Genomic DNA, 12,701 nt, shown 5'->3' on the forward strand with positions numbered 1-12,701 from the left:
GTGCATTACCGTGTACAGGATTGTCTAGGACTTCCGACCGGAGTTGCCTTGTTTTGCAACCACGCTTGTTTATTGCAACGAATTTTATAGGAAATAGGAGAAAATGGATGTATAAATTATTAGATAAACCGTAAAGCATGTGCGACTGATCCACTACAATGAAAAAATGGGATTAATTTACTTCAAGGGAGATGATAAAAACTGAGTTTTAATAAACCAATCGGCAACTCGATGTTCCCGTGTGACCGTGAGTTCTCCGTGTGCCAGGCAGGCCAGCCAGCCTACACTCGGGCCAGTCAGTAACGCTCTAAAGCTTGTACCGAAACGTTCATCTGCATCTCTGCCCGATTACAAGGCCCTCATCCGGGCTTCGCAGTTTTCATATCTAGAATACAGAGGTGTATCTAGCCTCTCCTTTTTTTATTCATTTCACAGGAGGAAAGGTAAACAACTATACGCATTGTAGAATTTATATTTAACTGGTGAAAGTGACGCTCAGAAAAGGAATCTTCCCGTAGTGAAATTTTGTCGACGAAACTTATTTTATGATGAGTGATTTGTTACCTGAATCAAAGTTACCGATTCAAAGAATCATTCCTTTGAAATGAAATAATGGTAAAAGAATTGTGGTGAGAACAATGGAAACAGGGAAATTAAACCGTGAGGAAATAATCTCGAGGTAGAATTGTTCGCTACGGAGGTTTGACGGTTTGAGTCTCAAACTTCCGCTGGACCAGGTCCTCAACCGGAAGTGAGTATATACGAAATCCTTCAGAAAAAAGAAAAAAAAACTACGTTATAATGCGGTGAAATCCAAGTTTGTGAATGTGATGCAGACTGTGGTTCATAAGGTGGAACAATACTACTTGACTTTTGAAACAATAAGACGGACATTATGCTTCACTAGGTTTATTGTAACGTGATAATTTGTTAAATGTCATCAATAAAACACACACACACACACACACACACATATATATATATATATATATATATATATATATATATAGTATATATATATAGATAGATAGATAGATAGATAGATAGATATATAGATAGACAGTAAATGGCTAGATAGATAGATAGATATAGCTATATAGATAGACAGCAGATGGCTCTATATATATATATATATATATATATATATATATATATATATATATATATATAGATAGATAGATAGATAGATAGATAGATATGAGCCACAAGAAATAAAGATATCGAATTTACTCCTGGTGGGAAAATACTTGCAATAAAAGGGTATTACTCGTATATGCGGTTGGTGCACAGCTCAAAACCTGCTAAAAGATTCATACCTATTGTGTTTGGGATGATGATGGCAAAGGGAATAGTCTACTTATTATCCTAAGCATACATATGTTCAAATCTTGTTTAGTATATGTACGATTATGATAATGCAATTAACTTTAATTATATTCTATGTTTTAGAATTATATCTAAAGGGAAGTCTAGAATTTTGAAATTAGTGACCAACATACTTTCTTTACTAGAAAGTTAGTATTCTTATTAATTTTCTTTATAAATATAATTAAATACAAATAAATCTTATTCATATACTGATAAATGAAACCTAATCAACAATAATTTGAATATTTATTGTGAAATGTTTGCAATTAAACACCCCTTGTTGACAGCTTTATTCGTTTTCATAATCGGGGACTAATAAATGAACATACAAAAGCCATTTTTTTTGTAAGAGTCTGACGATGTAAATGTCAGTAAGACTTAATTAAGTATCTCACTTTTTCGTTTCCTATCTCTCTCTCTCTCTCTCTCTCTCTCTCTCTCTCTCTCTCTCTCTCTCTCTCTCTCTCTCTCTCTCTCTCTATATATATATATATATATATATTTATATATATTTACATATGTTTATACAAATGTATATATATATATATATATATATATATATATATATATATATATATATATATATATATATATATATATATATATACATATATATATTTATATATGTTTATACATATATATATATATATATATATATATATATATATATATATATATATTTGCTGACGCTTATAGTATACATGAAAAATATACGTGTTTTCACATTCACTGATAACCTCTCTCTCTCTCTCTCTCTCTCTCTCTCTCTCTCTCTCTCTCTCTCTCTCTCTCTCTCTGCCGTATATATTCACAAACACACACACATATATATGTACAGTATATATACATATATATACATATATATATATATATATATATATATATATATACACATTCACTGATAACCTTCTCTCTCTCTCTCTCTCTCTCTCTCTCTCTCTCTCTCTCTCTCTCTCTCTCTCTCTCTCTCTCTCTCTGCCGTATATATTCACAAACACACACATATATATGTACAGTATATATATATATATATATATATATATATATATATATATATATATATACATACATACATACATATATAAATGAATGAATGACATTATTAATGCATAAATGAATAACAAATTGGCGTGTTATATGGATGTCCTTGATTTTTACAGTCGCTGGTGAATACACACACATACATACATACATACACAAACAAACAAATACTGAATCTTTTTCTTGTATTTTCTCTAACACAGTTTTCAAGGACCACCATGAGAACGACTCCCGGAGACGTCTTTGAAAGTTCTTATTGTGAGACTTTTTTTCGAAAGAAATTCGTAATCATTAATTTCACATGTCCCTTAGACACAATCTTTAAGTAATTTTATTTGAAGGACTCTGCCAGTTTAAAATCCATTGTTATTTGTGTAGTCCCTGATTATGTAATTATTATCTTGTGGCTCATTAACTTGAATACATTTAAGATCAAACATTAGAAACACATTCTTTTAATACTTAATATTTTTGCAAGGTTGTCTTAAATCCCACTTTTCATTTTTTTCAATGGTTATTTCCTAATATTAATTTTTTCCCTCAGGACTGAATATGTGAAACCAAAAATATTCTGGAAATACTATGAAATTCCATAAGAGTGTTCTAACCTTGTGGATAATAACGATTTGCAGACTGACAAACAATTAACGTATATATTTTACCAAGCTGCGGTTGACAATTTCGCATTCTTGTATGAGTCACCATTTTCTAGTGCCGAATCTGAGTTATTTGGTTGATGACTCATCAAATGTAAGAAGTGAAAATTAGTGATGTCTGAATCTCGGTTGAGCTGACGAGCCACCGTGATGGCGCACCGGAGGCTGGACATTGTAATGCTTGTGTGGGTGCTGGTGTTTGGGTTACATCTTGTTCTGTCCCATACGTGTCCTAGTGTTTGTACCTGCAAGTGGAAAAGTGGGAAGCAAGCAGTTGAATGCAGGGATAAAGGGTTGGCCAGCTTACCTTCTGGAATCCATATTGATACACAAGTGCTGGATCTTTCAGGAAACAATTTGCAAACTCTTCCAAAGCAGGCTTTTGCTCGAGCCAGTCTCACCAATTTGCAGAAGATCTACCTGAGTGACTGCAAGATTGGCCAGATAGATGCAACAGCCTTTTCACAGTTAACTAATCTAGTTGAACTTGATTTAAGTGACAACTTGCTAACAGAAGTTCCTGGAATCTCGTTTTCCCACACCCCTGCTTTAAGAGAACTTACCCTTCGAGGCAACAGGCTTAGAAAAATTCATAGTGATAGCTTCACCCACACACCATACCTAATCCGCCTTGATTTGAGCATGGCTGGTATCAGGACTATTGTACCATCAGCCTTCCAGTCATTGTCTCAACTTGAAAAGCTAAAATTGCAAGGCAATCAGATTTCAGAGCTACCAGATAAAGTTGTAGAGAACTTAAGCCGTGTTCATGATTTAGAAGCACATGACAATCCATGGATTTGTGATTGTAGAGCACTTCCATTATGGAAGCTTTTGGAGCTCAAACATGTACCTCATCCAATTTCTCCTAGCTGTCGTACTCCAGAAAGAGTTTCTAGAAGAACTTTCCATATGCTGCGAGAAGAAGATTTTTCCTGTCCCCCAACAATTCAACGTGTTGGGCAAGTTGTTGAGGGTGTAGCAGGAGAAAATGCTACAATTATTTGCCCTGTAGAAGGTCAACCTCCTCCAAAAGTTCTTTGGTTTAAAGAGGAAGTCCCAGTTATAAATGGATCTGTTGTAGGATTGGGACCACAAAGGCTTTATGTCATCACAGAAGGAAACAAGAATCTTGTTAGTCGGCTCATCATTACAGGAGCCCAAGAAACAGATTCTGGGGTCGTACGATGTGTGGCAGAAAACTCTGCAGGATCAGCAACAGCCAATTTTACATTAGCAGTGACAATGAGAACTGCTTCACCGGCCAAATTAGATTCAGGTCATATTGCTGGTATATCAGTTGGTCTGGTTGTATTAGCCCTTATTGTGTTGGTTATTGGATTTTTATTTCTTGCGAGGGCGCGTTCAACTTCCTCCCCAACACCTGTAAAAGATTCTCCAAATGCACCGTCATCAACCGGAGCATCCCCCAGTGAGCCTAATCCTGTTCAAAAACCACCAAGGTTAACAGATTTGAAAGGATCATCTGGTGTGTATGGAACAACTGCTCTTGGAAATCCGGATGTTATAAGTGAAGCTGAAAGAGCTGTTCGAGCTGTTAATGGACATCTTCCAAATGGTTCTATTCAAAATATGAGTGATGGGGGTGATTACACACGAATGGAAGGAGACTCTTTATATCCAAGTGGTATGTGGCCAGAAGATTCTACACAAGAAAATGTTGATACCAATGAATCTTCACAAGTAATACATGAACATTTCAACCCTGGGTATATGCCTAATGATCCGGCATATGATGGTTATGGGCCTGTTCATTCGACTCCTTACCGGCAAGGATATGAAACCCAGGAGGAATTCGACCCACAAATATATGGGTATCCAGCGGATTATGGCCTTCCTATTCCAGAAGCACGACCAGAGAGCCAGATTGCTCATAATGGTGCAGACTCCAGTATTTTAGATATAAGAGGGAACAGAGATGATATGATTTCTAGAACTGACCTCTATCCATCTAGGGATGATAGTTATACTCCAAGGCAAGAGGTTTATGGTTCACCACAACATGTAAAAGATCCTAGGCAAGACCTCTATGGGGTTAGTGATCGACCTCCAGTGTATGGTTATCGACACGAGGTGTACGGATCACGTGAAGATGTGGAAGGGGCTGAAAGTCCACAAGAACTTACAGGGGTATCTACAGGACCTCCTGGAGAACGACCATGGGTACCAGGCTCTCAGGGTCCTCCCCGTGGTGGTGTAGCCGTCCTCCCTCCTCTTCCAAATGGAATAGCTAGTCGTATCAAAGCAAGAGATTCACCAGACGAGGGTTACCAAGAAGGAACTGAAGTTTAGCGGGGCCGCAGGGTCCCCCGCCGCAGCGGTGGTCCCTGCTTCCTCCCACCCACACCTGCACGCCCCTCACGGCTCCAGCCCAAACCCATGCACCATTCACGTCTACCCCCTACTCCCAAGAAACCCTCACGCCTACCCCCAACTCCTACACGACCCTCACGCTTATCCTTCCATATTCCAGTTGAGCCCCATCTTCCACCTTCTGAATGAAGTGTTTTCAAGTGGTATTGCAGAATCTCACATACAGACTGGGAAAGATAAGCAGGCGAATATGAGGCCAAATGGAGGGTATGCATATCCAAGAATCAAAGAAAAGAAGCTATTTTGGAAAATACAAGGACTGTTAATGAAGGTGTTTGAATCAACCTCATGAAGAAGCACTTTGTGTTCTTGTCTACTACATAGATAGATCTGTAAGTTGACTAAACACAAACTTCTATATAACTTTCGATGTAAATATCAGTAACCTTGTGTCAAGTGAATCTGCTTAAACTTCGAAATGTAGTATGAAAATGTAATTATTGATTACCGATTGTATATGGCCTGAAAGTGAATACTCAAAACCATGTGTAATGCTATGAAACGAAGTGAAATGGTATTTGGAATATCTTATAACATAGAAATATATCAAGAAGATTTAAGCCATGGGTAAGATTAACTGTCCCATAAATTGCACTAGCTAAGACGCCCACCCGTTGAGAAAAAAGAAATGTGTTTGAAAAAGGCTTTTACCAAAGTAGAAAATGTCTGTGTCACTCTTTGTAAATATTGTACAAAAGATTATTAGTAATTGCTATGTTTTCTAAGTTGAAAATCTCTTCAAAGTAAAAAAAAAAGAAAATCCAGTGAGTAAATACTCTGCATGAGAGACAGCTTAAACCAAAGAAGATCTTTTCTGCTCGCTGCTTCTGCTGTTTTTCTATTGCCGCGCGGCAGAAGCAGTTTCATCCCACTTGAAATGCTCTCCTATTAAAAAAAAAAAAAAAAAAAAAAAAAAAAAGACAAAAACTCCAACATCACCGTTCCTCGGATCCCACCACCTGCTGCCAAAGCACTGCAGATACTGTATGTGTATAGTTTGTTGTGCGTGAGTCTGTCATATAATTTTTCTGTTAGATATTACAAAAAGTCGCCTCGGGTTTTGAGCAACTAATGAAATTTACCTAAGAATTTTTTTTTTTTTTTTACTATTTTACAATTTGTTAAAACGCTCAAATTATCACAGGCATTTTAATATTAGCTGCAAATTAATAGTTTTGTAAACATTGTAAATCTTGAATCATATATATTGAAACCAAATAGTTCTTTTGCGTGTTTTAATCAAGGGAATTGCTTTTCTGTTATTTTATAAATTGTTAAAACGCTCAAATTATCACTGGTATATTAAAATTAGTTGCAAATTAATAGTTTTGTAAGCATTTTGAATTTATTGCATCATATATAATGAAAGCAAATAGTTATTTTGCGTGTTTCAATCAAGAGACTATCTTTCCTGTTATGTTACAAATTATTAAAACGCTCAAATTTTCACAGGAATATTAAAATTAGCTACAAATTATTAGTTCTGCAAAAATAGTGAATCAATTGTATTATATATATCGAAAGCAAATATTTCTTATACGTGTATTAACCAAAGGAAGTAGCGCAAGCGTCAGTTATTATATAAAACATGTATTAATAGAGGAAAGTATTTGCCGGAGTAAACTTAGGTATCTTTCGATTTAATAAATGTACATCTAGATTATCAGTCACATCCTCATTCAACTTACAACAGCTGGAATATAAAAAACCAAAGAAATGCTAAACGAAAGAAATAAGTTTTATTTATTTTGCCACGCTTAAGAGAACAGTGATAACAACAACAACAGAAAGTCAATACGCTTAGTGCTGAGGGCAAACAAAGCAATAATTAGCAAAGGATTAGAGTAATAACTGTCAGCAATAAATGTGATCGAAAACATATCAATTAGAAATTTAATCACGTGTCATTGACTGAGGGTGACTTTCGTTGTGGTCATTATTACTTGATACGATTTTTTTCATGTATCAGATGGTATTCAGACGTGATTAAAGTCATATAAATGCCAATGCTGGGAATAAATAACTCTATCTTGATGATGGCGGATAATCTTAATTATGTAACTTCTTGTTCTTTTAATTCTGTGAGATATCATGTTATTGTGATGTTGATATGAGCTAGAGAAAATGATTATCCAAACTCACTTCAGTGTTAAATGCTTTATAAATATAATATAAGAAATTTCAAGCATTTTCATCTTTCATTTATATGTTTAAAATTGAGATCTTGAAATCTCTCCCATTAACTCTTGTTTTTAAGCAGCTGTTCAAAACCTGAGGCATCTTTTTGTTCTTTTAAATACCAAATAACCATTTTTAACTGTCAGTGATCTTAACGTTTAAATAGTATATTATACATTTGTATGTGATTGGTTTTTATGACGTTATGGATATTATGACGTCATTTTCAAAGAAAGTTATTTGTATATATAAAGACAAGTCTCCTGCGGTATTGTGCATTAGGATTGAGAGATCCCTCGAGTCAGATGTGTTTATGAACTAATGAATTTTTAAAAAATCTCATATGTTATTAGAGGGATTTTTTTATATAATAAATGGCATATCTACATGGAGTATAGCTATTAGAATTACTTTTAAGTACGGTTGCTTTATGTTTTAATGAAGTCACATATTTGAAGTCTCCGAGTGTACTTGTTTTAATGGTATAAAATGTCAGTGTGATGAATCTTTGCCTGAGTATTGTTTTGAACAGGAAAATATTCGAACATTGGTTCTCTTTTACTCGCAATTTTGGTATCTTTGTTATTTGATTTAATTTTGGTACATTATTCTTTGATTTATATTTGATAGGAATGTAGGAATATAATTTTTTGTTTTTTAAGTTCGATATACAGTATAATGTATTTTGTACATTCAGTTAAAGTGAAGGTTTTCCTTCTTATTTGTGTTAAACTGAACTGCATTTTTTTAAATAAGAATATTAAGGTAAAAGTTAAAAAGGCGAATCGTGTTAGCTTTAAGTAAAAACTCAAATTACAGCTTTAAATCCTTATCTTTATATATATATATATATATATATATATATATATATATATATATATATATATATATATATATATATATGAAAACATTTATTCTAAATACCAAAGGTTTAGATGTATCTTCCTAATATTAAAGTAATCCATTGATGTTCCAATCAAGAATTATTTCATCAATACTATATAATTGTGTCCAAGTTATATTCAGTCATTCTTAGGATAATTTTGGTTGCATCGCCAAAGAACGTGACTTAGGGGATAATTATTTTCAGGAAGTTATTCTTTTCATAAGCAATACCAGAATTACGTACACACAAACAATTCCATTTGTCATTGCAGAACACTTACATTATTATAGAATGGTCATTACAAGGTTTTAGATCCAAAATTCAGTATTGAATTAATTACAGTACTCAATGTGAGATTAATTGCATGAAAATATACTCACTTGATCCACTCTTATGGCCTTCAGTTTTATTCCAGCTGTCATACCATTCCATATCTTGATATGCAATCAGGAAGCCTTTAAAGGACTCTTACACTTGGGATCGTAAGGGCATGTCCTATTGTATTCCCCCATGTATTCTCTTATATTATCTTCGTTCCCTTAATTTTTCCTCTTTTTGTTTTATCTTCGTTCCCTTTTTTAACCCTTTATCTCATTTCCTTTCTCCCTGTTTTGTTTTATCTTCGTTCCCTGTTTTCACCATTTATCTCCCTTATTTTTCCCCTTTTTGTTTTATCTTCGTTCCATCTTTTAACCCTTTATCTCCCTTCACTTTTCCTCTTTTTGTTTTATCTTCGTTCCCTCTTTCCCCTTTTATCTCCTTGTAACTGTCTCAATTCCCTCCATGAACCCCTGATCATTCTATCATGGCATGATTCTTCACCCGCCAACACGCTGATTCATTCCCTCCCTCCCTCCCTAATTCTCCCTTTTAGTTTACATCTCGTAAAAGGTAACTTTTTACTTTTTAGTATTGACCAAATATCCTAAGGTCGAAAGTCTCTCACACGTTTCCCTCCCTCCCCCTCTTTCTTTCACTCCCTCTATTCTCCCTATTTGCTCCCCTAGCTCCCTTTTATGGACCAGCTCAGCATGTTTTGTTTCCCTCCATGATCCCCTCTTCTTTTTTCCTCATCTCCCTGTCTCCCTTCCACGCTCATTCCCCCTCCCCCCATTCACTTTCCCCTTTGGTGACGAATACATAACTGTTATCATCATCCTAATGCCATCAAAGGCCCGAGCGTAAATTGATGAATTTCGGACGTAGCTTTCTATGAATAATGATGTATTTGTGCATCAATTTCATACCAGACAAAGGCCTCGTATTCATTATAAGTGCTTTTTTATGCATTATCATAAACTTCAATTGATTTTTAAAATGGATAAATGTTTATTTTCTCCCGTGGTGATTTCCACAGGTTTGATTATGCTTGAAATTTGTTGAAGTTGAGTAATTCGTGTTTTTAACGATTTAGGGAAATTATGTTTTCAAAATGGTCTCTTTCAAAGCGGAGGTCTTGTAAAGTGATGTGAATGTATTATGCTTATATGTTTGATAAAAGTTCTTTGATTTTAATGTGTTTATAAGTACATAAATGTTTGTGTTCAACTTACATATCATGATAATTTTATCAAATCTTAATATCGTTCTAGTCTTGCTGATTTTATAATGTTTGGTAGTGGTACAAATGCTGCTGAATCTTTTGCTTTGAACCAGAGTATTAACAGACATATAAAGCTAATGGTTCATTTTATATTTTGAAAAAAAAAATATAAAGCAAGAAACAAAAGGTCTTTGACTTTAATATATAAATATTTGTATTTAACAAATTACCAGACATATAAATTTAATGGCTCACTAGATATTTTGACAAAACATAAAATAAGAAATAGAAAAAAAGTTAAGCTGTAATTAATTGGTCTAAACCGTAATTCATCTTGCAATAATCTAGTGAATAACAGGATTTTATAACAGTTATAAGCATTGCAACAAGAGTTGACCGCTCACTAAAATTAACATTTAATTGAGACAGAATTTCCAAGTTGTTTATCGGCGCATTGAGTACTGAAACAGATATTAATGATGACAGTGAATATGCAATACATTGAAAAAAAGACTGTGTTTCGTATAGACCAAAACAATACACACAACCAAAGTTCAACACATACAATTCATAACTTCATTAAACATGCTAAATCAATTACAGTAATCTGGTCCTTGGTAATGTATTTGGTAAAAGAATGTTTTATTACCTACCGAGTAAAATCCTGTAGTTTTAATCATTCAGGCATGCGGGATTGATTTTATTTACTTAGTTACATTATTAATAGACAGATGTAGGAAACTTTTGTTTCTTTTTTTCATATATCTTAAAACCACCTGCGAAGATTCAGTTCACTTTTGTCTACAGTGAATCATAAATAATTCGGGTATAATTTTTATTTGTTTGGTTTTCATGTTATTTGTTTTTAATAATATCTCTATCCCTTGAAGGAACTGTCGATTTTGAGAAGGTATTTCTTTTTGCTATGGAATTATGATAATAAGCTGATATATCTTTTTTTTTCTGTGGGCAATATGATGATACTTTTTCCTGTGGGATATATATGGTAATAATTTTTGCCATGGGAAATGCAGTAATATAATAATACTTTCTGTTGTGGGAAATATGATAATATGGTAATACTTTTTACTATGGGAAATATGGTAATACTTTTCGCTATGGGAAATGCAGTCATATGGTAATACTTTTTGCTGTGGGAAATATGATAATATGGTATTACTTTTTACTGTGGGAAATAGGATAATATGTTAATACTTTTTACTATGGGAAATATGATATGGTAAGATTTTTTGCTCTGGGGAATATGGCAAACTGGTAATACTTTTTACTATGGGAAACATGATATGGTGATATTTTTTGCTGTGGGAAATATGATAATATGGTAATACATTTCGCTATGGGAAATGCAGTAATATGGTAATACTTTCTGCTGTAGGATATATGATATGGTAATACTTTTTACTATGGGAAATTTGATAATATGGTAATACTTTTTACTATGGGAAATATGAAAAATATGGTAATACTTTTTACAATGGGAAATATGATAATATGGTAATACTTTTTGCTGTGGGAAATACAATAATATGGTATTACTTTCTGCTGTGGGAAATACAATAATATGACAATACTTTTTGCGGTTGAAAATATAACCTGGTAATACGTTTTTCATGGGAAATATTAATGTTTGTATTGTATGTAATCTCTACGTTTTTGTGAAACGCTTACAAATAGAACATTCATTCTTTTGGAAAGTGAACGGCAACCTGAAGTTTATTTGGTGAACCTAATAATAAATATGTTTTGCATTATGAATTAGAATTGGTGGTGTAATTGAGGGAGTCTGCATATTAAATTGATCCTTTTTTTATTTTTGATGCATCGTAAACTGTTGTAAGATATGTGTTTATCATTTTGTATTATATTCCAAAAGTATAACATTGCATTCTTCTTCTTCTTCTTATTAGTGTTTTACACATGGGTCTACTTTTCATTTTTGTGTAGGCCAGTCCTTAACTTCTATATTATATCCTGCTTTCTTTTGAGGTATTTCATTAAATTCTAAATTCACAATTAATTACTGAATTACTTTCGGAAGAAATTTAACTAGCCCCCCACCCCCAACATAATACATTCCATTGCATTTCAAAGTATCCATGTTTCTATGATAGACAGTAGATACTTAGTTACGCGGTCAACCAACAGATGGACTAAGAGTCGCTCCACTCGGCTCTTCTCTTCCTTCTTCCTTTCCCCAGTTAGAGTTGCGGTCAGCTAACAGATGGCGTTGGTTACACATGTTTTCTATGTGTGTTAGTTGCCCAATCTACGTGAATACTATCTGTAAATGATACATTTTGCATACACTCTTAAAAAAAAGACGCAAAGCTTAAAACTAAAGTCGTTTTGAGACCTCAATGCGGTTGTATCCTGTACGTACAGATGATGAAAGAGGATATTATTAGCGTTGAGAGGCTCGCCTTTGGAGTGGAGAGAGCAACGAAGGGGTTGGTATTGAAAGGGAGGTCTTTTGTTTTCAAGTGAGGGGGAGTTTAAGGGATGTGAAATGTTTAAACTTTCCTTTACTTTTGAATGACGGTGACGTAAATGTGTTGCGCTTCCGGCTTTTGACAATAATATCGCTTTTCAGAAAGTTTCGTCACCGAGAAGATTA

At 34.0% G+C, this 12,701-nt stretch overlaps 1 protein-coding gene across 1 annotated transcript in view; it reads left to right on the forward strand.

Moving 5' to 3' along the window:
* Window positions 1–305: 305 nt before the first annotated feature.
* kek1 (kekkon 1) overlaps window positions 306–12,701 on the forward strand; it is a 40,278-nt gene continuing 27,882 nt past the window's right edge. Inside the window, exons 1-2 of the mRNA XM_068381122.1 lie at window positions 306–443; window positions 2,954–6,465. Of these exons, the coding sequence (XP_068237223.1) occupies window positions 3,216–5,378 (2,163 nt within the window). The 5' untranslated portion in view covers window positions 306–443; window positions 2,954–3,215 and the 3' untranslated portion in view covers window positions 5,379–6,465. The remainder of the gene's footprint in view (window positions 444–2,953; window positions 6,466–12,701) is intronic.

Source organism: Palaemon carinicauda, chromosome 1, assembly GCF_036898095.1.
Source record: "Palaemon carinicauda isolate YSFRI2023 chromosome 1, ASM3689809v2, whole genome shotgun sequence".
NCBI classification, from domain to species: domain Eukaryota; kingdom Metazoa; phylum Arthropoda; class Malacostraca; order Decapoda; family Palaemonidae; genus Palaemon; species Palaemon carinicauda.